Source organism: Entelurus aequoreus, linkage group LG22 (genome assembly GCF_033978785.1).
Source record: "Entelurus aequoreus isolate RoL-2023_Sb linkage group LG22, RoL_Eaeq_v1.1, whole genome shotgun sequence".
Classification (NCBI taxonomy): domain Eukaryota; kingdom Metazoa; phylum Chordata; class Actinopteri; order Syngnathiformes; family Syngnathidae; genus Entelurus; species Entelurus aequoreus.
The window spans coordinates 30,968,155-30,995,654 of NC_084752.1; the positions used below are offsets into that span (position 1 = coordinate 30,968,155).

The 27,500-nt window shown below is 38.1% G+C and overlaps 2 protein-coding genes and 1 long non-coding RNA gene across 5 annotated transcripts in view; 1 reads left to right on the forward strand and 2 right to left on the reverse strand.

Annotated features, from left to right (window-relative positions):
- The window catches only part of LOC133639236 (voltage-dependent calcium channel gamma-1 subunit-like), a 51,409-nt gene extending 41,739 nt beyond the window's left edge, over positions 1–9,670 (forward strand). The window contains exons 3-4 of the mRNA XM_062032409.1: positions 6,900–7,046; positions 7,118–9,670. Of these exons, the coding sequence (XP_061888393.1) occupies positions 6,900–7,046; positions 7,118–7,350 (380 nt within the window). The 3' untranslated portion in view covers positions 7,351–9,670. The remainder of the gene's footprint in view (positions 1–6,899; positions 7,047–7,117) is intronic.
- LOC133639237 (uncharacterized) overlaps positions 1–17,868 on the reverse strand; it is a 46,412-nt gene extending 28,544 nt beyond the window's left edge. The window contains exons 1-3 of the long non-coding RNA XR_009823755.1: positions 17,740–17,868; positions 17,564–17,652; positions 1,302–1,413 (exon numbers count right to left, since the gene is read on the reverse strand). This is a non-coding gene — a long non-coding RNA (uncharacterized LOC133639237). The remainder of the gene's footprint in view (positions 1–1,301; positions 1,414–17,563; positions 17,653–17,739) is intronic.
- An 841-nt stretch (positions 17,869–18,709) lies between these two features.
- Positions 18,710–27,500, reverse strand: part of helz (helicase with zinc finger) — a 116,437-nt gene continuing 107,646 nt past the window's right edge. For all 3 annotated transcript variants that reach the window (XM_062032874.1, XM_062032876.1, XM_062032875.1), the window contains exons 31-33: positions 27,405–27,500; positions 23,399–23,666; positions 18,710–22,103 (exon numbers count right to left, since the gene is read on the reverse strand). The exon at positions 27,405–27,500 is cut by the window's right edge and continues 601 nt beyond it. In XM_062032874.1, coding sequence (XP_061888858.1) covers positions 21,751–22,103; positions 23,399–23,666; positions 27,405–27,500 — 717 coding nt within the window. In that variant the 3' untranslated portion in view covers positions 18,710–21,750. The remainder of the gene's footprint in view (positions 22,104–23,398; positions 23,667–27,404) is intronic.

Below are 27,500 nucleotides of genomic sequence, written 5' to 3' on the forward strand. Positions count from 1 at the left end.
TCTGGTTTTTGGTGCAATATCTACATAGGTGTATAGAGGCCCATTTCCAGCAACTATCACTCCAGTGTTCTAATGGTACAATGTGTTTGCTCATTGGCTCAGAAGGCTAATTGATGATTAGAAAACCCTTGTGCAATCATGTTCACACATCTGAAAACAGTTTAGCTCGTTACAGAAGCTACAAAACGGACCTTTCTTTGAGCAGATTGAGTTTCTGGAGCATCACATTTGTGGGGTCAATTAAACGCTCAAAATGGCCAGAAAAAGAGAACTTTCATCTGAAACTAGAGAGTCTATTCTTGTTCTTAGAAATGAAGGCTATTCCACAAAATTGTTTGGGGGACCCCAAACTTTTGAACGGTAGTGTATATACATATATACACATAAATAAATATATATATATATATATATATATATATATATATATATATATATATATATATATATATATATATATATATATATATATATATATATATATATATATATATATATATATATATATATATATATATATATATATATATATATATGTATTTTATGTACACACCCACAACACAAAGTGGTATACAATTGTGAAGTCAAAAGAAAATGATACATGATTCAAAACATGGCCCTGCAAACAATCCTCATGTATTTGCCCACCGCAAATGCAAGATTATGTATTATTCATCCATCCTCTATGTATTTTCTATTTCCTGTGGTTCGCAAACATGTTGGTTTGAATGTATACATTTATAGACTTAAATATAAGGTCAGTTTTGTATACCGTTGGTCCTCTTTAGGGCCGTAGATGAGCTGGAGCCTATCCCAGGTGATTTCAGACTTCAGGCGAGAGCCGAGCTACACCCTGAATTGGTCATTAGTCAAACAGCGGGCATACTGTAGACTAACTACCATTCAGACTCCTATTTATTGTTTAATTGATGTAATTGTATGATGTAATTATAGATAACTGAAACACCATTGGAGTGTTGGTTAGCACGTCATTTTATGATTACACTGTTATGTAAATGGTTTGACATGCAATTCTGCAAGCTTTTGGAACCAAAAAATGCCTCCAGGTGAATATGAGGGTCCAAAAACATTCATGTTAGTTTATTTGTAGACTATAAACTGTCCTTAGGTGGGGTGGTGGGTGTGAATGGTTGTTTATCAGCAGGGAAAGGCTCCAGCTCACCTGTGACTAATGAGGACATGCAATATAGAAAATAAATTGATAGATGAAAATGTTGATTCTTCAAAGTGTGGAGAAACTTTGAGTTTTAGCCCACAAGCTACAAGCATAGTGATGAGGGTACCTGAAGATGAAGATGAAGACTCTTTCCTTCCCCAAAGGACGAGCTTTCCCTCCGGCACGATTCATGCAAACAGGCTGCAGATCAAACACCTTGCCAGTCATCCAAAGTCACACTGGGAGAAAAAGAAAAAAACAAGCCAGCTGCTGTTCATGACTATAAACACAAACAAAGATTCCATCCCAAGTTCCAATCAGCAAACATCCTGTTTTAACCAAAACAGTGATACACCGGACATAAAACCAATTGGTGGTGAGAAAGTCTAATTTTGCCTTAAGCTATTAAAACTCATTAAATGTGCTCAATTATGGAAACTCTACACTGGGACATTTCAACAACACCAACATATAGTTTGCTAAAGGGTTTAGATATACTCTATGTCAGGGATGTCAAACTGGTTTTCATTGAGGGCCACATCACAGTTATGGCTGCCATCAGAGGGCTGCTCAAGGGTTTGAATTGGGGGTTAAATCACCAAAAATTATTCCCAGGCGCGGCCACCGCTGCTGCTCACTGCTCCCCTCGCCTCCCAGGGGGTGAACAAGGGTGATGGGTCAAATGCAGAGATTAATTTCGCCACACCTAGTGTGTGTGTGACAATCATTGGTACTTTAACTTAAACTTTTTGTAACAGTGAATAATGTATGAATTTGCCTCTGGATTACATGATTAATTATATAAATTGTTTTAAGTAGACTGTAAATTTTACACTAAAATTTTACATTTACAAAATTTTACTGTAAAATATAGCGTCTTTTTTTTGTTATTTTTTTTTTACAACATTTCACAGTAATTGGAAAAACAGCACCACTGTTTTTTGTGGAGGGTTTTACGGAAAAAGACGGCAGCTTAGTAGCCAGAATTTTACTATTAAATTTACGTTGTTTTTTTACAACATTATATTGTTATTGGAAAAAAAGTACAAGTTCCTTTTTTATTCTGGCAACTTAGCTGCCAGTTTTTCTACCGTATAACAAATCTATCGTTTTTCCACCGTTAAAAAGAAGATTTTACAGTAAAAATATAGCAGCTCAGTCAATAGAATTTTAACGCAAAAAAATGGTAGCTTTTTTCAATTTACAGTAATATGCTTTAAAGAACACCGTAAAATGTGTAGTCATTTGTATTAATTTGATGGGTAGTTTGCTGTAAAGTTAAGTATTTATATTTAGACAAAAAATGTTTTGAAAGTATGATAATATACTGCAATATTTGTTGCAAAAATGGATACTATTAAAGTTTAAAATGTATGCAATTTCAAGTAGTACATATATTTTTTCTGTCAAAATGAAAAAAAAAAAAAAAGACATTTAGTGAGAAAATATGAAGTACTTTATTGACACATCATTTCCAGGTGTTTGGGGGCCAGATGAAATGATGTTGTGGGCCAGATCTGGCCCCCGAGCCTTGAGTTTAACACTTGCATGTGCTCTATGTGAAACAATACCACCTGGTATACTGCTGCAAGTGGATTGTTTTAAAAAGTTAAAGTTAAAGTACCCATGATTGTCACACACACTAGGTGTAAAGAAATTATTCTCTGCATTTGACCCATCACCCTTGATTTAACCCCCAATTCCAACCCTTGATGCTGAGTGCTAAGCAGGGAGGTAATGGGTCACATTTTTAGTCTTTGGTATGACTCGGCCGGGGTTTGAACTCACGACATACCGATCTCAGGGCGGACACTCTAACCACTAGGCCACTGAGCAGTTTTCTAATGTTTTGTTACCTATTAAAGCAGTTTTTTCCCTAACTATTGTAGAGCTTGTAATGAGTCCCCAGTAAACTTTTGTATGCTACACAAAACATTGACCTGTACATTTTGATGGTTCTTTACTAGAAATGTGCCGGTCAATCGACCACCTATGAGTATTGGCCCATTTTCATGAAAAAAGTACATGATCGCCATTGCCGATGAAAGCTTTTCAATGCCGATCACAAACGTCGATCCCCTCTGGCTAATATTATTGTTAGAATTATTGTTTCTAAATTATCACAAAAACTTTGTGTTACATTGAGGGCCCGGTGAGAAGCAAAAGCTGTCTTTGGAACCTACCAAGAGTAAGGCTCGTAAAACTCCACTGTGTAGGGGGGGAAGCAAAATGAAGGTGTTCTGTTTTCTTTCATGTATGGTAATCAACAGAAAGATATTGTTCTAACCCAAGGACTTCAAAGCGGAGAGGAAGCAGGACCAGACTCCCCTCCAGGCGACCTCTTCTTGAACCTCCTTTTTGAACTATTTTACGAACCTTTTTTTGAACTATTTTACGACCTCTTTTTTTTAACTGTTCGGTAACTAAAGGCAACGCTGTTTACGACCCACTTCCCTCTGGAAGTGGAAGCTGTGGTCATGTGGTCAGAGAAAGTCAAATAAAGAAGGAGGAGTACGATCTTTTGCCAGAGCGTGCTGAGATACTGTGCAAGGGTGCAGTGTACAGACGACTCTCCTCAATATTGAGTCCAAATTGAATTCTGTGGTGTTAAGGAGCATATTTATAGCTAGATATCACTGACATTCAAGTATTTCTTATATATATATATATATATATATATATATATATATATAAAATATATTTATATATATATAAAAAATATATTTATATATATATAAAAAATATATTTATATATATATATATATATATATATATATATATATAAGAAATACTTGAATGTCAGTGATATCTAGCTATAAATATGCTCCTTAACCCCACAGAATTCCCCAACTGAAATTCAAGTATTTCTTATATATATATATATATAAAATATATTTATATATATATAAAAAATATATTTATATATATATATAAAATATATTTATATATATATATATATATATATATATATATATATATATATATATATATATATATATATATATATATATATATATATATAAGAAATACTTGAATGTCAGTGATATCTAGCTGACTATATATATAAATATATTTTTTATATATATATAAATATATTTTTTATATATATATAAATATATTTTTTATATATATTTAATTTATATATATATATATATATAAATATATATATATATATATATAAATCAAATAAATACTTGACTTTCAGTAAATTCTAGCTTTATATATATTTATTTTATTATACATATATATAAATAGAAGAAATACTTGAATTTCAGGGTTCATTTATTTACACATATACACACGTAACACTCTTCTACTCATTGTTGTATTTGAAAGTGCAATGCTTTGCAGCCAGTAGCACAGCCTTTGAAGGAGCATAGGTATGGGCAGCATCTGTGAAATTTAATTTGCAGGAAAGGAGTGAGTTTAGGGTTAAATTGTCCATCCTCGTTCGTGGACGTGACGACAGGTTGTAGACGACGCTAAAAGCAATGCCTTTAAGACACGCCCATGATATTGTTGTCTGGGTGGAAATCGAGAGAAATTCGGGAGAATGTTTGCCCCGGGAGATTTTCGGGAGGGGCACTGAAATTCGGGAGTCTCCCGGGAAAATCGGGAGGGTTGGCAAATATGTGTTGGCCATTTCTTTTTTGAGAGCCAAAATCTCATTATATAATTTATTACATGTATCTATTTTTAACAGTGTTGGGACTACAAAGTAACGCGTTACTGTAACGCCGTTAGTTTCGGCGGTAACTAGTAATCAACGTTATTTTTGTATTCAGTAACTCAGTTACCGTTACTACATGATGCGTTACTGCGTTATTTTACGTTATTTTTTATGTAGTATCGGCTCGAAACAGAAGATCTGAGTGTGTTTTATTGGAGCGCTGCAGTGTCATCCTTCTGAATGTTCTTGTGTCACAAGACGAAGGTGCGCTCTGTGTGTGTCTGGGTGTGGGTGTGGGTGTGGAGAGGGGGGGCGTGTCTGTGTTTACTAACAACGGAGCCGCACTCGAGTGTCTTAACATGGAGATATTCTCACTTCTTTTTTTTGTCGAGCACAAAGAAAAGAACATTTTAGTTAAATGTTAGTTGTGTCTTGCCCAAAACAACAATTCAAAGCTGCCTGGTTAGGCTTTGTGTATGTCTCGTGTGCCTTCCTTAGGTGAAGCCAGGTTTACAGCTATGTTATTATTATGCTGTTTGTTACTTACGTATGTTATGTTGCAGGTATTTAAAATAGTTTTGTCAATTTGTTCTGGCCTGAAATAAATTGGTCCTTTGAAACATATCTTTGTCTTTGTGTGTTGTATGTAGACCACATTGCTTAGCAGAGTTCAGTGATGCAAATGCATGTCAAGTTGATCAACACATTGTATTATTCTCCAGTGCAATAACAGTACTGAAATGAAGGCTAAAACGGCATTAATGGGAGCTTTTAAAAACAAAAGAAAAAGAAAAAAAGGAACTAAATAGTTACTTTTTACAGTAACGCGTTACTTTTTGGTGTAAGTAACTGAGTTACTTTTGAAATAAAGTAATTACTAACTGTAACTAGTTACTGGTTTTCAGTAACTAACCCAACACTAGTTTTTAAGCAGCAACAATAAGCAGTAACTTCCTCTGCCAGTTGATTTTAAGAAGTAGAAAACAAAATATTTTATTTGCAACAAATCTTAAACCTCGGCGTCAACCTGACTGATTTGTAAAAAACTTAAAAATCCGTCAGATTGTGTGCATCTAGTAGTCGTTCCACAGTGATCGTTTTGCCACACAATACTTAAATGCTAACGAGGGTAAATTCCACTTTAATTACGGCCGTTGGCATTGACAGTAGGGTTGCTCTTTTGCAACTCAACAGTTGTATTTTTCACTACAAAATGGCGGAAACACCCTTGCCCAGGCACACCTGTCTTCTTGTGTTGGAGTATAAATTGTTGGGGTTTTGGCATCAGCTACTTGACTAGATCTGACCAATCTAAGTCTATGAGCATGAACTGATGAAGTCTACTTGGATGAGGGGCGAAATGTCTTCCTAGACAAACCAAACAGTCCAGTTGCGATGGATTGAATGCCCTGACAATACAATGACCTGGATGAATGAGAACATCCAATGACTTTTGGAATCAATGTTGCAAACAAGCCAAAGAAAAAGAGCTTTTGATGCTTTCTAAACTGAGTTCTCACACGGATTGCTGATGCTTTGTGTTCTGTGGGACACTCTTAATAAATTACATTCCAAATGTACTCATAAAGCCCCTTATATCTGCTGTAGCTAAAGCAACGTGCTAGACAAAGAGTCAGAGAATCATAAGCTATAAAGTGCCAAATGTGGAATAAATGACTGTTAAGTTTTGTCTTAAACAAATCTAAGTCTGATAGTCCGTAATTTGAGAGGTATGCCCCACTGACTGTATTTGGATGGAAAAACCTCCAGTAGTTGTTGGTTGGCAGACCGCGGAGCTCTGCTGGGGCACAGAATATTTAAGAGCTCACATAAATAAAACAGAGCAGAACAATAAACTGCCCATAAAGACCCATGTTAGATCATTTGGTTCCTCCTCAGGATGCAAACTTACCAAGACAATGCATGGGTTGCCATAACATCAACGTTGCGTGCAGTCCTTGTACAAACTAAAACATGTTCAACTGTGGGGGCGTAGAATCCCTGGTTGTTGTTCCTTTTAGTTACATTAACTAAAACATTGATTTCTTGTTCCAGAGTACAACATCTCTGCTGCAGCCATCTCCATCTTCAGTTTGGCCTTCATGATCTTGGGATGCCTGTGTTTGATTGGCTCGTGCACCGGCAAAGGCAAAGGACGACTATACCTTCTCAAACCTGCTGGAATGTTCTTTGCATTTTCAGGTATGTTCAGGGAGGTAAAACAGTCCATCTCCGCTAAACCAGAGGTTGACTCATTGGCATCCCGCTCGCAGGTCTGTGTTCGTTCATCTCCTTGGAAGTGATGCGTCAGTCGGTCAAACGCATGATCGAGAGCGAGGACACCATCTGGATCCAGTACTACTACAGCTGGTCCTTCGCTTGTGCCTGCGTCGGTTTCATCCTTCTCTTTCTCACCGGCATCGCCCTCCTCATCCTCTCCATGCCACAAATGCCCAGGAACCCATGGGAGACTTGCATGGACGCTGAGCCCGAGCAAGTGGAGTGAAGAGAGGAAGGATTCAGTATGAAGAGCTGGCCAAAGAGAGAGGGGGTGGCTTGGAAGGACCATGGCTATGATGGGAAATTTACCTCTCAACCATTAAACAACTTGAATGTAGGTCTTTTGTATACGTTTCTGAAATATTGACAGTAAATAAAAAGTGAGATGTCATCTCTTAAACCTGTTGATGATGGATATGCACCCTCGTTCACAAGGAAACAGGCTGGATATATATTGCAATTGTAAACGCACTGGGTACAATACTAGGTACACCTGCACAGCTTAGGAAATGCTATATGAGATATAAAGGCAAAGCCTGGATTGGAATCTATTCTTTGCTCAGGTTGCAGTGCAGTTCTACACCATCCACAATAACAAACACATTCTGACTGTCACTCCAAAAAAAAGTTGAGTTAAAAAGACAAACGTTTTGATACAGTGTTGGTATTGAATACCTGATACCTAATGGAGTGAATGCAGTCACGTGAAGTTTTGTCTCTTCCCCAAACTACTCATATCAACAAACTATGATCTTGTGACCGCGGCCAGGTTTGATGATATGCCAGTGTCAAAGTGCATGCAGTCTGCGGCCTTATGTATGATATCTTGTACATATTTACAGGACTATTCCTCTTTTCATTTTCTTTTTGTTTGGATTACACAAATAAATACTCAATTGCTTGAAAATCAATAATACAGTATTACAGAAACCAAGATGAAAATGGGCTTGATTATTAAGTGTTAAGATTTGTTATTGTAAATTTTTAACAACAATGACATATCTATTTATGGGGTAAATTAATATAGCAGCTTGGTGTTTTAAGCAAATTGTTATTGATTGATTAATACACATGCTGTATCTTCTTAAATTCATGGTGACCTATTATGATTTCAATCTACTTCTAAAACACTTCCTTTTGGTCTATATTCAATGTGTCGGATATGCTTTGGTGTAAGTTTTGCATAAATCTTTTGAAAATGTACACTATTTAAATGTATATCTTGAAATTGTCACAGCTATTTTTCCCCAGACATGATCAAAAGAAAACTTCATAAACTTTCTAGGCGAAACTCAAAAAATTAGAATAACGTGCAGAGGTTTGTTTATACCAGCAATTATATTTACAAGATTAAACTAATACAAGACATAGGCTCATAACATGCAACTCAAAATATTTCAAGACTTCTTTTGAAATAGTTTTGATGATTATGAATTACAGCTTATAAAAACCTCAAATTTAAAATTTCAGAATTTTTTTTTTTTTAAACTGTAAACCATGATCACCAAAATTATAACAAATAAAAGCTTGACATATTTTACTTGTATGTAATGAGTTTTTATTACATATTAGTTTCGCATTTGAAGTTCAATTACTGAATTCAATGGACTTTTACATGATGTTCTAATTGTGAGTTTCACTTGTACATTCAACCGGTCACATCATTAGGTACATCTGCACACTCTCCCATTGATTAATAAGAAAACGTTTCTGCAGGACTGCTTCTAAAAAGGCCATAAAAAGTGGTAGATGTATCCTTGAATGTGCAAGAAATAAAAGTGTCTCTGTGGTGATGCCCCGTATAGTACAAGCAAAATCCTCATTTAAATAAGGCGGTCTGAACCACTTTTAAATTGCAGTCTTTGTAAATCACTGTTGACCACGTGGTGTTTCCATACATCCATCCATCCATTTTCTACCGCTTGTCCCATCCGGGGTCGCGGGGGTGCTGGAGTCTATCTCAGCTGCATTGGATCTTAGTAAATCAGGCCTTTAATGTCGAAAATAAGTGGTTTCGCCTCACGGTGACATAACCACGCAGCCAATTGCAAAAAACTGCTCGAAAAGAGGCATCTAAAACTGTGTGCAAACTCACGTCAAAATGCATGAACCTTATGATTTGACACTTTCACGACTAAGATTGAATTAATCATAGGTCCTCTTTAAGCTACAGCTGTGTGTTAGATTGTCCTTTAATTTAGTGAGTTTTTGTTTCTACGGTTATCAAGTTTGGCAATGCATTCTTTTTATTGGTCAGCGACAGCCACAACAGTTAGAAATGTAGGCTGTTGATTTTTTTGTATACTTTTTTGGTGGCTTTGCCTGGATTAAAGTAATAGTGTTTTGTATTTTCTTTCAAATAAAGCATGTGATTTGACTTTAGAATGCCCTATATTCTGTGTGTGTGACTTTTTAATGAAAAATAAATGTTTGGGAAAATTGCCTTGGTGTTTGGTAGTGGGGCGTTCACACATCGCCGGTTTGTCCCAGGGAGGAAAACATGACTGGAAATTTCCAATTTCCCTGCATGTAATAATTTACTCACTTTCGCCACAACATCAACACGTTCACAGGATGTGGTAAAATTATTAAAAAAGGGATATGAACTTTTTTTTCAATTTTGCCTTTCATTCACAATCCTTATGTAAGGCAAGAACGCATACGTTTTTCTTGTATTATGCTTTTTAATAAACCTTAGCAAAATCCCAACAAGCCTATTTCTAACAATGGGGCAATAGAGGGAGCCCCTCTATTTTCCCACAAAGCCCTATAAATAAAAATTAGTTGATCAATATAATATACCCAGAAGACATTTTTTTAACATTAATAAATCTCGATAAAACATGCTGTAAAAATGCATATCCTCTGATATATGCCTTAAATAGCCACAAACGGACACAATTAAAAAATAAATAGTTAAACGGTTTTACGGAATAATAAATGAACATCATACTAGGAATGCAAATAATGCATGTGTTTGGAAATGGATGAATGATTTAAACATTTTTTAAAAAAAGACATGTCATAGCATGATATTTGCATTCTTTAGATCAGGGGTGCCCACACTTTTTCTGCAGGCGAGCTACTTTTTAATTGACCAAGTCGAGGGGATCTACCTCATTCATATACATCATTTATATTTATTTATTTATGAAAGAGACGTTTTTGTTAACAAGTTAAATGTGTTTAATGATAATACAAGCATGTTTAACACATATAGATTCCTTTCTTTCATAAAGACAAGAATATAAGTTGGTGTATTACCTGATTCTGATGACTTGCATTGATTGGAATCAGACACTAGTGATGATAACGTCCACATTTTCAAAAAAAAAAGTCCTCCTTTCTGTCCAATACCACATGAAAGTGGTTGGTTTTTGGCATCTTATTTGTCCAGCTTGCATACTCCTTTTTATACACTTTACAAGAAATACATTGGCGGCAAACTCCGTAGCTTGCTAGCTTGTGCACGCCAGCTTTTTGAGACTCTTATTTTGTTAGCGCAGGCAGGATGGAGCAGCGCTTTTATTGTGAAGATAGAAACTGTGCAGTCGGTCTTTAGAGTTTTGACAGCAGGTACAGCGCGAGAGTCTGTTGAAATAAAAAAAAGTGTTTCTCGCCTTCCTGTCAGTCATTTTTTCTTAATAATGAGCTGGCAGCAGCCAGCGTCATCTCACAAGACCCTCGGGTGGCGTGAATGTCAATCAAGTGAAGAAAGTGACATTTTGGTGAAGATTGATGGTCGCTCATTTTTAGGTCTATTTTTTAATCCCTGGCTGGTGAGCGACTGACACACCCTCCGCCATCGATCGGTAGCTCGCGATCGACGTAATGGGCACCCCTGCTTTAGATGTATTAAAAATAAGATGAGTCAATTTAACATCTTGAATAAATAGTAAATAAAAATTTGTTAATTAATACAATATACCAGGAAGTCATTTTTTAAACATTAATAAATCTCGATAAAACATGCTGTAAAAATGCATATCTCCTGAAATATGCCTTATAATAGCCACAAACTGATACAATTAAAAAAATAAATAGTTAAACGGTTTTACGTAATAATTAATGAACATCATACTAGGAATGCAAATAATGCATGTGTTTGGAAATGGATGAATGATTTAAACATTTTAGAAAAAGACATGTTATAGCATGATATTTGCATCCGTTAGATCATGCTGTCAAAGTCGGCCCGCAAGCCAGATCCGGCCCGCAAATGAATGATCTATGGCCCCCGGGATGATATTTGATTAGCATTAGAACCGGCCCGCAGGCCACAGCCGCCTGCTGCTGTTTTGCACGCACCAATACCCCATCAGTGTTGGTGCTAAGAATTTTCAAAATGGGGTTCCAGGGACCCCATAGTCATAAAAATCGGGTCCCACGGTAAATTTTAGGGGTCCCACTTTTTTTGTAACCGTTTAGTAAACAAATGATAAATGTATGCATTTTCCTGTTATATCTCACATTCTATATTGTGTTTTGGAAAAAGGTTGGCATAAACTTTACTTAATTCATTTTAAAAAAATAATCAAAAAAATATATAATTGCATGCATATGAAAATGTATCAGTTATAAAAAATCATTCACTTCCTTCTTTTCTTCACGGATCTAAACTTAACCGCTGCCGGTATTTTTTCTATATTTTTATTGTAATATTCTCAGAACGTGTTTGTTCTATTTTTGGCCAAAAGTAAGACAAAGAAAACAATCGGGAGTTGTCTTTATTTTTTAGTTTTAATGCCATGATTTTAATAGTACGGCCCGCGTTTGCACAGATTTTCCTCCACGAGCTAAAATGAGTTTGACACCCCTGCTTTAGATGATTGAAAAATAAGCTGAGTCAATTTAACATCTTGAATAGATAGTATTGTACACCCTCACAGTTGTTTGAAATGGGTACATTAGATAACAAGTTATGTATAATGTGTGACAGCTGAAATAACTCTTACGTATTTACTTTGGGAATGTCAGTGAATAAGGCTATGTCAACACTAAGCCGAATAACCCCTTAAACGAATAATTATTTAGCCTAAGCCCCGCTTCAGCCACACTAAACTATCGTTTAAGGTCCCCCTCCTAGGACAATTTTTTACACGGGTAAGTGCGCCGTCTATTTCTTGAATCTCCGGCTCTTAGCTTTGTATGGACTCATTGATCGTTTACAAACTGAGTTCGAAGAGGAAGTGACGTCAGAAAGAACGCGCCACAGCCAGCTTCATAATAAAGCGGTTTCGTAACTCGGAGCTAACCACTGGAAATATGGAGGCGAGTCATCCAGACATGCCCGTGTTTCTCCTTCCGTCTGTACAGACGCTTGTGGAAATCACACATGAATACCTTAAAGGCCTACTGAAACCCACTACTACCGACAACGCAGTCTGATAGTTTATATATCAATGATGAAATCTTAACATTGCAACACATGCCAATACGGCGGGGTTAACTTATGAAGTGCAATTTTAAATTTCCCGGGAAACTTCCGGTTGAAAACGTCTAGGTATGATGACATTTGCGCGTGACGTGAATGGTTGAAGCGGAAGTATTGGGACACATTGTATCCCAATACAAACAGCTCTGTTTTCATCGCAAAATTCCACAGTATTCTGGACATCTGTGTTGGTGAATCTTTTGCAATTTGTTTGATTAACGATGGAGACTGCAAAGAAGAAAGCTGTAGGTGGGATCGGTGTATTAGCGGCTGGCTGCAGCAACACAACCAGGAGGACTTTGACTTGGATAGCAGACGCGCTATCTGACGTAGCCGCCGACCGCATCGATGATCGGGTGAAATCCTTCGTTGCGCCGTCGATCGCTGGAACGCAGGTGAGCACGGGTGTTGATGAGCAGATGAGGGCTGGCGTAGGTGAAGAGCTAATGTTTTTAGCATAGCTCTATCGAGGTCCCGTAGCTAAGTTAGCTTCAATGGCGTTGTTAGCAACAGCATTGCTAGGCTTCGCCAGGCGGTACAGCATTAACCGTGTAGTTACAGGTCCAAAGTTTGGTAGTATTGTTGATCTTCTGTCTATCCTTCCAGTCAGGGGCTTATTTCTTTTGTTTCTATCTGCATTTAAGCACGATGCTATCACGTTAGCTCCGTAGCTAAAGTGCTTCGCCGATGTATTGTCGTGGAGATAAAAGTCACTGTGAATGTCCATTTCGCGTTCTCGACTCTCATTTTCAAGAGGATATAGTATCCGAGGTGGTTTAAAATACAAATCTGTGATCCACACTAGAAAAAGGAGAAAGTGTGGAATCCAATGAGCCAGCTTGTACCTAAGTTAAGGTCAGAGCGAAAAAAGATACGTCCTGCACTGCACTCTAGTCCTTCACTCTCACGTTCCTCATCCATGAATCTTTCATCCTCGCTCAAATTAATGGGGTAATCGTCGCTTTCTCGGTCCGAATCGCTCTCGCTGCTGGTGCAAACAATGGGGAAATGTGAGGAGCCTTTCAACCTGCGACGTCACGCTACTTCCGGTACAGGCAAGGATTTTTTTATCAGCGACCAAAAGTTGCGAACTTTATCGTCGATGTTCTCTACGAAATCCTTTCAGCAAAAGTATGGCAATATCGCGAAATGATCAAGTATGACACATAGAATGGATCTGCTATCCCCGTTTAAATAAGAAAATTTCATTTCAGTAGGCCTTTAAGAGAAAGCGATTGCAGCTATTTGGGATACAACACTTCTCAGACGGCAAGACAACTTTCGAATGTCCAGGTCAGCTGTGATTCTACTTACCGAAAAACTTTGTCCATTTGTCGAAGGAGAGACAACGAGAATGCGGTTTCCCGTGGATGTGATAAAAAAGATAGCGTGTGCTTTGTATTACCTGGCCTTTGAGGGAAAACAGCGATTGGATCAGACTGTATCAGTTATTGTCCGCCATGTATGTCGCGGACTCAACGTCTAGGTCCAGAGTATATAAAGTCACCAAAAACAAATGGACAATGAAGGTGAAGGCAAAAGAGTGAGGAGTGTCCTGACCAGATATCTATATCCCTAGTTTGATTGATATAAAATGTTCTTTATCACATTGTTTACGTGTCTAATAAAGATTTGATTAATTTATGATGGCTCAGGTGTGATTCACTACAATAGGGCCCCACAGCACACTGGATTCCAGTTCATTGAAATACCACAACACTGGATATTGTTCATTGATTGATTGATCGAGACTTTTATCAGTAGATTGCACAGTACAGTACATATTCCGTACAATTGACCACTAAATGGTAACACCTGAATACGTTTTTCAATTTGTTTAAGTCGGGCTCCACGTTAATCAATTCATGGTAAAGATAAGTTCAGGTAAGTTCAATTTAATTTAAGAACTTGCACACAAAGCAATACTGTACGCGCATGCGTACTAGGTCGCATTGCGCCGGCGGACGGATGGGGGAGGGGGTCTTAAACGGTGGCAATGTGTGTGTGTGTGTGTGTGTGTGTGTGGACACGGATAAGGTTAGGTGGGATTTACCCTGGATAACCTTATCCGGCTTAGTGTAAACAGGGCCTAAGAGCCAGACCTGCTGATGTTAGCTGTTGAAGTGACGGCGGAAATATTGATTTGATATTGAGTCACAAGATAATCACATTGAATTATTTACATTATTTACAATCAGGGGTGTGGAGGGGGAGGGGGCTAGGATATGGACAGCAAGTAGTGGACATAGAGAGAGAGAGAGAGAGAGAGAGAGAGAGGGAGAGAGAGAGAGAGAGAGATCAGAAGGCATAAGAAAAAGTATCTGCATTTGATTGTTTACATTTGATTATTAGCAATCCGGGGAAGGTGTTAGTTTAGGGTTGTAGCTGCCTGGAGGTGAACTTTTATTGCGGTTTTGAAGGAGGATAGAGATGCCCTTTCTTTTATACCTGTTGGGAGCGCATTCCACATTGATGTGGCATAGAAAGAGAATGAGTTAAGACCTTTGTTAGTTCGGAATCTGGGTTTAACGTGGTTAGTGGAGCTCCCCCTGGTGTTGTGGTTATGGCGGTCATTTACGTTAAGGAAGTAGTTTGACATGTACTTCGGTATCAGGGAGGTGTAGCGGATTTTATAGACTAGGCTCAGTGCAAGTTGTTTAACTCTGTCCTCCACCTTGAGCCAGCCCACTTTGGAGAAGTGGGTAGGAGTGAGGTGGGATCTGGGGTGGAGGTCTAGAAGTAACCTGACTAGCTTGTTCTGGGATGTTTGGAGTTTAGATTTGAGGGTTTTGGAGGTGCTAGGGTACCAGGAGGTGCCCCACACAGCAGAAGACTGCTATACGGATCCGCCTTCAAGTCGCCCAACCCGCGTTACTGTCACATTCGTTTTGGCTCCGCCTAGAGGATACAGCTCCGCCTCTGAAAATTGTACGGTCAGACAGCTGATCCTGAGTGGACTCGTGTCTGATTCGCATACGCGGACGCGACAAACTAAACTGGCGCGCGCCGCCTAGAGTTATAGGCTCCGCCTACGCGCGCTGAGCCGACCAATGTCTGCACCCGCAGACGTGGACGCGCCTACTAGCGTGTACGCGCATGAGCCAAGATCATCATTTCTGGACTTTCTTTGCTGGAACACGAACGTAAGTATAGATTTATTGCTACATTCACAGTAAAGATCGGCCTTTGTGTTTCCATCATCATTTATGTATGATTGTAATGACGTTGTTTGATATTAGGACTAGCAGTAAAACTTTATATTCTGTAAAAAAAGGCTATTTTATTTCCAGCGCCGCCTCCCAGAATGCTTTGCATGGAGACGTGCGTCTGACGTCACGTATCCAGAAAATTTTAAATGGCTGCATGCGGTAGGTGAGGCCCGAGCGAAGAAAAGTGGAAAAGAGTGTTATTCGTCAAAAAACCCACACAACGACGGTCATTTTTTGGCCGTGCTATTGTAAAATTGTCTTTTATCTGTGTTTTGTGTTCCGGGGGACCCCGACTCCAGAATTTGAAAGTTTCCCGCGTGAAGCCGGTGAGTAACGTAGTAAATGAACGTTTCAAAAGTTCAAACTTAGGCTATCTTTTGTTAGACGCTGTGAATGTGTGTAGGTTACATGCTACGATATTCCACATATTTCCAACTGCTTGAAACGAAAGCGTATTACTTTATTGTCAGTGTTGTTTAGGCCCAGGTCGCTAACGTTACTTCGTTAGTCAACAACGTAACGTTAACGGAGTGGAAACAGCCGTTCTTTGCAATTAATGAGTGTGTATTATTTCTTTCTTTGTTCTTTAGTGGAGCTCGAGATCCTGTTTACTGTGGACTAGCTGTGTGTGACGCCCTGTTGTTTTTGTTTCCATTAAAAAAAAAAGGTATGTCTATTATGTGTTTTTTGGCATAGTTAATTGTAGAAAAAAATATAAAATGAGGTGATATGAGTGGGAAAAATTGCTGCACATATTAAGGATCCTTTTTCTTGATCTATATTTTTGTTATTTGCTGATGTATATATTTTATATACTGTTTTTTATTTAATTAATTTTTTAGACTATTTTATGCTTTATTTACCTTTTTTTATTATTATTTTATTTACTATTATTATTTCCACATGTAAGCATAAATAATTGATCATATTAGTACATTGTTTGATTGCTTTGCTTAATCCATTCCATAATTTAATTCCACATACTGCGCATGCGTAATCGAAAAAGGGTTGAACGAGAGTTCCCGCCAGAATCCTCATGGTGCTTTTGTTGACCAGAGAGGAGATTCTGTAGAGAAATCTCGTTCGTTGGTTAACCTTTTTGATTACCTTGGTTGCCATTTTATCACAGGAAAGGTTAGCCTCTAGAATGGAACCTAGGTAGGTGACCTCATCTTTCCTGGTGATAACAATGTCACCCACTTTTATAGTGAAGTCATTGACTTTCTTAAGGTTGATGTGGGACCCAAACAGGATGGATTCCGTTTTACCCAAGTGTATGGATAGCTTGTTGTCAGCGAGCCAGGTGCAAGTTCTACAGAGCTCAGCACTGAGGATTTTCTCCACCTGTGACTTGTCCTTGTCTGATACCAGCAGGGCAGAGTCATCCGCAAACAAAAACAATTCACAGTCGCATGCCGATGACAAGTCGTTTATGTATATTAGGAACAGTAAAGGTCCCAATATACTGCCTTGGGGGACTCCACAGCTCACCGAGGGTGGGGGGTGGGGGGACACGGTGCCGTTCACCTCTACCACCTGCTCCCTCCCCTCCAAGTAATATTGCATCCAGCTCCATGAGGTTTTGTTAAATCCGATTGCTCTGAGCTTATCCAACAGTATAGCATGGTTAACGGTGTCAAAGGCCTTCTGAAGGTCCAGCATGATACAACTTCTGATACAACCAGGTGCGAGCTGGTTAGCAGACGTGAATTTCCAGCTAACGTTTTAGAAATACACTATTTAGGGAACAATTGAACATTGTAACATGAGTTGTTTTTTAAGTGTCATAAAATTACCGTAGAAGTTGAGACGAACGCTTAGGAGTGAAACTGTGGAGGAACATGGGTCAGCTTCTTGACGGCGGTCCCAACGAACGCTATGCATTCTGGGAATTGTAGTACCCGGTTTTTTTTATTAGCCAGCTAGTTTAAGTAGGTAAAAGTTTAAGTAGGTAGCAGTTTAAAATAAAAACTTGTCTGCTTCTCGGGCTTAAAGGAAAAGACATTAATCAGTGTTGGAACATGGGACAGCTTCGTCGCAATGCATTCTGGAACTTGTATCCAGGGTTTTATTAATTAGCTAGTTACTTAACGGGTTTTGTTTATTAGCTAGCTCGTTTACGTAGGTAATAGTTTAAGTAGGTAGCAGTTTAAAATACACACTTGTCTGCTTCTCGGGCTTAAAAGAAAATACATTAATCAGTGGGGGAACATGGGACAGGTTCGTGACAGCGCGCCCCCCCCGAACGCAATGCATTCTGGGGCTTGTAGCCAGGGTTTTATTAATTAGCTAGTTAGTTAAAAGTAGGTAAAATGATTAAATAACTGACGATATTTTAGATTGTATCATTTAGAGTATTTTAGATAAAAAATAAATTCAAAGAAGTTTCAATAAAAACACTAATGGTTGACATCACGTGACAACCTGTCCGTCAGGTTCGGAAATAAACAGGTCTGGCTATAAGATTAACAAATTGCACAATTTGTTGAAGACCTAATGAACCTCTTTGGCTTAGTGAGGATATTTTTGATTATTTTATTAATTTAGAGTATTTTACATTTAAAAATAAAATCAAACAAGTTTCAATAATAACACTAATAGGTTGACATCACGTGACAACCTCTCCGTGAGGTAGGGAAATAAAAAAAATACATAATTTGTTGAAGACCTTACGAACGTTTTTGGATTAGTGAGGATATTTTCGATTATTTTATTTAGAATATTTTAGATTAAAAAAAAAAAAAAAAAGGAACACGTTTCAATAAAAAACACTAATAGGTTGACATCACGTGACAAACTCCGTCAGGTACGGAAATAAACAGGTCTGGCTATAAGAATAAACAATTACATCATTTGTTGAAGACCTAATGAACTTCTTTGGATTGCTGAGGATATTTTCAGTAATCCAGAGTATTTTACATTTAAAAATAAAATCAAACAAGTTTCAATAAAAACACTTTAATAAACGAATAGCAAATAAAATAACCTTTAAAACACAGCCTAAATCCTTTATTATAACCACCATCAATTGAAATGGAGAAGAGTGAAACAGAACTATTCAGTACTTGGTACCCACATGGGAGGAGCCAGTGGGGCTGGCTGGGGCAGATGGGCGGGGCTAACAGGTGTGCCAGTACAGACTTACTGCAGGGAAGAACACAGGAGAGTAAGGGGATGACAGAAATGGATGGACACACTGATCTCTACCGGCGGGGCCAATTGTTGCTCCCCTCGTGTGTCACTCACAACTCGCTCGCATTGTGTTCTTCAAAAGGCAACCAAATGTTGTCCCGACAAAAAGGGTGGCCAAGCAAAAGTCATCAGTCAACCTAAAATTAAAAAAATTGAAAAAGAAGTGGGGGAATCGGCAAAATAAAAACAGAACAAAATATACCCATCTCTTTAATAGTCTTTGGCTCAATGTCTTCCGTCTTAAGAGTTCAAATAAAGTGGAGCTGGAGAAGCAGTGAAATATTAGTATTGCACAAGTTTTAGCCAGCGAGCGTTCACGAGGCTTCATCAGACACACTAAAGGGAGCAACCTCAGCTGAGCCATGCTTGGATAAACACACAAACATACATGACCGTTACATTTCGCATGACATGTTTAGTAAAAAATAGAATAGCTGGTTTATAATGTCACATCATACACAACAAATACACCGAAAGATTTTGAATGTGTAAGAGAGTTGAATAAAAGTCCGTTTTTTTCCCACCCAAAATTGGTATAAAATAAAAACAGGGCTTGAAAAAAAAAAAAAAAGTTCATGCAATAAAAAGAAATAATATTCATGTTGATTGTATTATTATAGCTGTAATGTGGCACAAAAGTATTGTACAGTGGGGAAAAAAAGAAGTTGTGCAACCAACAAGATCTTGTTGTATCAGCCGTATGCCAGCAAAAACTTTTGAGTTTGACGTCTATATCCAGACTCCATTTTTTTGTGTGAATTTGCATTAAAAGGACAAACCTCTTTGTTTGAACGGCATCTACAAAAAAATGAAGCGCTCCCTAAATTCAGGGTTTGTAAATACCTAAAAAAAATGCATATTTACATAGTATGTTAATCAGCGCTATACTGCTCAGTGGCAAAAAATAAAAAAAATAAAAAATCTGGACCTCTAAATTACAATGTAACTGAAACCACGGGTTAAGCAGGTCACTTTTTCACATTTTTAGAAGTTGTACTGCTGTGTGAAAATCATGGCACAGTGGGATGATGTCACTAGTTTGGGCCAGACAGGCAAGGGACATTAAAGTACCACAGGAGTGCTCCTTCAAACCTAAAAAGATAGTATCTTTTTTTCTTCTTCATATGTACAGCAAGGAAGGGATTCATATGACCCCATTCTTGGGAGGATCTTCAATGCAGTCTGCTGAAAATGATGGAAAGCGCCACACGACATAGTAACTGACGCTGTGGTCAAAGTCGGAATTTTAAGATATTCGACACTCTACTGCTATCTGGTGGCTAAAGTATATAGTGCAAACCTTCCCCCCAATTTGTCACGTTTCATGTGTCTGGTAAACCTCAACGAATGGGGTCATATGAACATCCTCTCACTGTAGACCATTTATAGAAAAGTCATTTAGCTGCAAAGACAAGCAAAAAGGAAGGGGGAGAAAAGAACCAAATGGAAAAAAAAAAGTTGAGATTGACTATTTATGAACCAATTCAAACATACTAAAACAAATGAATGCATTACTATTCATTTTGTACGAATGCAGATGTTCTAAAAGCTCAAGGATATCATATTCACATTGTCAGCAGATTGTCTCGTCGGGAAAACAACAACCAGGAGCAGTAACCACACATCTCGCCCGCTAGATCTTCGATTAAAGCCACAAACGTTTCACTTCGCAAATTCCCAGGGCTTGTCTGGTCTCCTCCAAATCAAAACTAAGTATTTGTCTGGCAGTGTTTCAAAGTGGCCTCGAACGCCACACCGTCACCCCTCTGCTCACTTTCACAAACCATCCAAAAGCCCCGCACCTCCTTGTCCTGCTGCCCATTGCACATGTCATATCCCCTTTAGAAGTCATTCTGACTACCTCCCTGAATGGCTCGTTAAGTCCGGATAAAACTGTAGAATCAGATAAAATACAGATTAAAAAGTGGCCACCAGGAGGGCACCTTTGTGGGTACTATTAATACAGAAAACAATGACAATGGTTGGGTAAAAAACATTTGCACATTATCTTTTTTTTAGCTGATGATTAAAAATAACTGGGGTATCTAAAAGGAGCTAATAATGAACATTTCTTACACGAACGAATAATGTTTCAGGCAATCCGATTAGGGCGAAATGGGCTGTCCAGCGTGTCCAACTTGTTAAAAACGTGATGGTCTACAATAACTTAAAAGGAATTGTCTGTGGCATACAATTCAGTCATTTATTTTCTTTATATGTACAGATTAAAAGGAAACTACTTCTATACACTTCTCCATGTAGATTTTGTGTCAGCTGACCACTTAGCTTAGGGCCATTACAACAACTGGGGCCGTATGAAAAGCCAGACTTTGAAGTCCACTTAAGTGAGGAAAACGCTCTTGACAGAAAAGCCAACACGATTGTTTAGTAACCATCAAAACCGACTTCAATCTTGGAGGTAAAAATGCAGGGAAGCTAAGTGGCCAACAGAATTTCTCTTTATATTTTTTTAATAACTTTTTTTTAAGCATTACGTACATATACAAGTGTAGATAATATAAGTATATATGTTCATATATACATAATGACTATGTATATATACCAGTAATGCATTCATTATATATACTTTTTTTCTTCACAGATATGTGAAACAGGAGATAACGGTTACAAATAAAAAGGTTAAAATAGAACAAAACGCAGAAAACAAACCTACTGATAGAAACTTTGCACTATTTTTTTTTTTTTTTTTTTTAGAAGGATTTTCCTTTTTTTTTTTTTTGGTATTTGTAGTATATTTTAAGATGTAAATAATACGTGGTAGGGATGACACTCATTTGAAGTAGGAATAATAGCCATTGCTACCATCTGAACTTCCTATACTGAGCTCCTGCAGGAGCGAGAGTGGGTCGCTGTTCTTTTTGGCCTGCTCAGGGCGAATGGCTCGAGTTTTGGGCGGGGCACGTAGGGCACTGGCATAGGACATGGTGGGGGCTTTGTTTAAATTCGGGGCTGCTTGAACGGGCTCTGTGGCAGCCTGCTGTGGCTGCTGCTTGTTATTATTGGGCATGAGGGGAGGGAACTGTCCAGGGTTCTGAAGAGAGCTGAGCGCATGTGGGTGTGGCTGCTGTGTTGCTGTGGATTCCACCTTAACCTGCTCTTCTATCTGACGCAAGGCCTTGGAAGCTGTTGATCACAAGGGGAAAATTAAGAACAGAAACAATAAGACACTTTGAGCAACACCATTACCGTATTTTCCGGACTATAGAGTGCAAGGGTATATAAACCCAAAGCGTTTTTCCCTATATGAGCCGCACCGTACTTCAAGCCGCAGATACATAAATTGTGAAATTAGATTTTACACATGTTTATTCATATACTTTAATTGTTTCCAAACGGTGCCTGTAACACGGCAGTAAAACGGCTGATCAAACAAAACAGAAGTAATTGTCATGGACCCACTAGCTGCGGAAGCTAGCTCTCCAATTAGTTAAACCGATTCAATAACGGCACTTTAACGTTTTGGTGAATTTACTGAGGAATTTGTGAAACATACAATACAAAAACAATGCCATTTACAGTTAATAATACTAACACAGACACTTGTAAATGTGTTAGCATATTAGCTAATCACTCACCATACAGCAATAGATGATATATGTCCATTACCTGACTGCTTCTATGTTAGCTACCTCTCTTTGTTTATAATTTTCTGCTGGATCTACTCTCTATTTTATGCTGCCCTTTTTTTTGCTGAAGCTGTTACATATACTGTAATATTGTACTTGGTAATTGGGATGTGTTATATATCAGTACACACACACACACTATATATAGTGTGTGTGTGTGTGTGTGTGTAACTATTACATATTTGTTATATTGATACTATGGTACATTTTTAGTGTACTTTATACATGCATTATCCTTTCCATCCTTACCCTTTCCGTCCTTTGTAACTGACCTACTGTGTGGAACAATTTCCCTTGTGGATCAATGAAGTTTGTCTAAGTGTAAGTCTAAGACTAATGACGCTAGCTTGATTACATAATGATAGCGTGCACAAATATGCATGAAAACGCTACTATTTTTTAAGAAATAATTGTTTTAGTTATATTATAAAACATACAAACATTGCTTGGAGGTAAAATGAGGAATCCATAAGGGTAGAAACGCTACTGATGACTAATAGACGGAATGGCACTTGTACTTCCGGTTCAAGGCATGAATTAGAAGGAAATATTGTAGACTTTCTACAATTAGTAGATTCGGCCATAGCAAAAACAATAACACACTTTTTCAGTCTGTGTAAGTTTGTTGTATACGAAACATTATGGCCGTTAGCGAAGAAAAATCCATAAATTAGCCACACCTTCGTATAAGTATCAGGGTTCAAAGCTTGGGGAAAAAAGTAGCGGTTTATAGTCCGGAAAATACGGAACTCAAGACGACAACAATACTGTACACCTCTGGCTTGTACCTACCTAAAAGCTCTCGATGATGAGCGAGGGTCCCCCCTCCGTTACACGGAATGTTCTGGAACTGACCGGGACCACCGCCGTTACTGGGCCAGACCTCATGTGAGGGGTAACCATAGGGAGCATGCGGGTGCTGCGGCTGCATGTGCGGATGGGGGTGTTCCTGGGGCTGCTGGGACAAGGCGTTGTGGGCATTGGCAGGGGAGGGGTCGTCTGGGTAGCTGGAGGAAATGCGACGTTGATAGAGGGGCCGACCAGGACCTCTGGGTTCATACTGTACACAAGACAGAAGATGGAAAATGGAGACCCAGATGTAAAAGCAGACAAAGGAGAATGAATGTAATATGCAGATAGCTAAACATTAACAGCACAGTGGCACCTCTGGGTGAGGTTAAAAAAAGAGAGCTTGCGCAAACTCCAGGTTGCATAATGACTGTCTCAGAATCCTGCTTGGAAAGCCCAGGGTAGTAGTGCCAGCAAGCGGTTTTGTGATTTAGGGATAAACACCTTCCACTCTACCCTGAGAAAACTGATGTTTAAGTTCATATGTAGACTGCAGGGGTCCGAGAATGATCTTATTATACATACCAAAGACTATAAAAATGGGACCCATTACCTCCATGCTTGGCACTCATCATCAAGGGTTGGAATTTGGGGTTAAATCACCAAAATGATTCCAGAGCGCGGCCACCGCTGCTGCTCACTGCTCCCCTCACCTCCAAGGGCTTGGAACAAGGGGATGGGTCAAATGCCGAGGGTAATTTCACCACACCTAGTGTGTGTGTGTGACAATCAGTGGTACTTTAACTTTACTTTATTATACAGATAACTAGGGATGTCCGATAATGGCTTTTTTGCCGATATCGGATATTCCGATATTGTCCAACTCTTAATTACCGATACCGATATCAACCGATACCGATATATACAGTCGTGGAATTAACACATTATTATGCCTAATTTGGACAACCAGGTATGGTGAAGATAAGGTCCTTTTTAAAAAAAAAATTATTAAATAAAATTAGATAAATAAATTAAAAAATTTTCTTGAATAAAAAATAAAGTAAAGCAATATAAAACAGTTACATAGAAACTAGTAATTAATGAAAATGAGTAAAATTAACTGTTAAAGGTTAGTACTATTAGTGGACCAGCAGCATGCACAATCATGTGTGCTTACGGACTGTTTCCCTGCAGACTGTATTGATATATATTGATATATAAAGTAGGAACAAGAATATTAATAACAGAAGGAAACAACCCTTTTGTGTGAATGAGTGTAAATGGGGGAGGGAGGTTTTTTGGGTTGGTGCACTACCGTAATTTCCGGACTATAAGCCGCTACTTTTTCCCCTCGTTCTGGTCCCTGCGGCTTATACAACGGTGCGGCTTATTTACGGCCTGTTCTTCTCCGACACCGACGAAGAGGATTTCGGTGGTTTTAGTACGCAGGAGGAAGACGATGACACAATGATTAAAGACTGACTTTTCATATACCGGTAGGCTGGTTATTTTGATAACGTACAGGCGAGCACTTTGTATTACTTTGCACCGTTGTATTATTTGTACTCTGCACGAATGCTGTTCGCCATGTTAAAGATGTGAAAGTTTGATTGAATGATTGAAAGATTTATTGTTAATAAATGGGACGCTTCGCGTTCCCAAACAGTCATCTCTGTCCCGACAATCCCCTCCGTGGTAGCAGGAACCCCTAAATACTACGCTAATTACACATCAAAACCCTGCGGCTTATAGTCGGGTGCGGCTTATATATGGAGCAATCTGTATTTTCCCCTAAATTTAGCTGGTGCGGCTTATAGTCAGGTGCGGCTTATAGTCCGGAATTTACGGTAATTGTAAGTGTATCTTGTGTTTTTTATGTTGATTTAATAAAAAAATAAGAAATACATTTTTAAAAGCCGATACCGATAATAAAAAAACGATACCGATCATTTCCGATATTATTTTAAAGTATTTATCGACCGATAATATCGGATAACCAATCCTAGGTGTAGTTCTGTTAAGTACCAATCGCATATATGGAAACACTGGTATATGTGCTTTTTATAGAATGTGTAGACGCATTATTAAAGTATATACAGTACAGGCCAACAGTTTGGACACACCTTCTCATTCACAACACAACTGATGGTGCCAACCTCAATGATAAAGCAAGAAATTCCACTAATCAACCCCGATAAGGCACACCTGTGAAGTGAAAACCATTTCAGGTGACTACCTCTTGAAGCTCATCGAGAGAATGCCAGGAGTGTGCAAAGCAGTAATCGGAGCAAAGGGTGGCTATTTTGAAGGAACTAGAATATAAAACATGTTTTCAGTTATTTCATCTTTTTTTGATAAGTACTGTACATAACTCCACGTGTTCATTCATAGTTTTGATGCCTTCAGTGACAATCTACAATGTAAATAGTCATGAAAATAAAAAAAAAAGGCATTGAATGAGAAGGTGTGTCCAAACTTTTGGCCTGTACTGTATGTTTTTTTTTTTATTGCTGCTTTTATTTATTAGATGTTTGTTGCTGAATATGCACAAGCACTGTTTTAATAATATGTGAAAATGCTTTTTATACTGTATTTTTTTTGTTTTATGTATTGTATGTGATTATTTGTCTACTTGGATGTTGGAGTCTGCAATAAAGCTTGATTGATTGATAACAAAATAAAGCAAATCCTTCCACCGTCCCGATTGTCACATGACCATAACACTATGATAGAGATGCAACAATATGAAAATGACATACCACTGTTACCATGACCAAAATTATCACGGTTAATAGGATCGTGGTTTTGTTGAATGTGCTCAAAAAGCACTCATACAAACGCTGAAATCTTTTTGAGGTTTTTTTTTAAATAAAACAAACTGTTGCTAAACACTACTTTGCATGTTTTCGGGTTTCCTTTGCTTCACTGATAGTGTTTTAGTATTTTTTTTAACGTTTTTATATTATAGTTTTAATGGCTAAGCTTTTATTGTTTAAAATATTGGTTTGTACTGTAATACTATATGGTTAATTTAAATGTGTGTAAGAAATACAATCTATTATTATTTATCATTTCTGGCAGGTGTTGTGGCGTCCTACTCTGATCAACGTTCCTTGAACACACCATGATAACACTTACGTCTTGTATGAGGCTCCGAGTATAAAACGATCACTTTGTACTGAGAGCACAGCTTGTAGGCACAACTGAATATCTTAGTTACTCAGACAGATTGTAAACTGTAGCTCATCTTCCGGTAAACAGGCTAAAAAAAACAAAGTTCTGGATGATCATTTGTCCTTAAGTAGTCGTCGTTGGCTCTTGTGAGGTCTGCCATGACAAGTAGTGTTGTTGTTATAGGGAAAAGTACATTTTGTAATGCATTGTGCAACTGCAAACTTAATACGCCGCCGTATGCTATATATGAGCAAAGTACGTAAATATTACATGTTATTATGGTGTAATATAAGTCAGTGTGTGAATGTGTGACACGGTACATTACATATACACTTACAGTGTGTATATAAAACGTTAATGGAGGGGTTTGGATGTTTTTAGAGCGCTTTAAAGGCAGAAGGAAGCAACTCCTATTAGCTCCATTGTTAGCTGACTTTTGCTAGTGTTTAATTACCAGTTAGAATGCATAAAAATATCAAAACGTGTGTTCTTGTCTCACATAAGGATGGTGAATGATAGGCAAAATCCCTCAAAAATGTGCAGTTCCCCTCTAAAACCGCCAAGTGAGACATCTTTTTCACAGTGGCAACATACTATCTTTATGCCGCATAGTGTTATCACTCTCAGTCAAATGCAAGAAGAAGGCGAGGTCACTTGTAGACATACAAAGTCAGTCACGTTAGAGATTAAAAATTACATTTTAAAAACAACACGCTGAATAAAAGCTATTAATAATTGTGATTAACGTGATAATTTGATACTCCTAAATATATCATAATGACATCTGTTGTCAATAAAGCAAGAATTCAGTACAGTAAATAGATGTCACACCCACCTCGTCTACACTGTGCAGAGCAGTGGTTGCGGATGATCTAGGGGACAGTGAGTGGTAGGACTCCTGGTCTTGACTTTGCTGAGGTTGTTGCTGCTG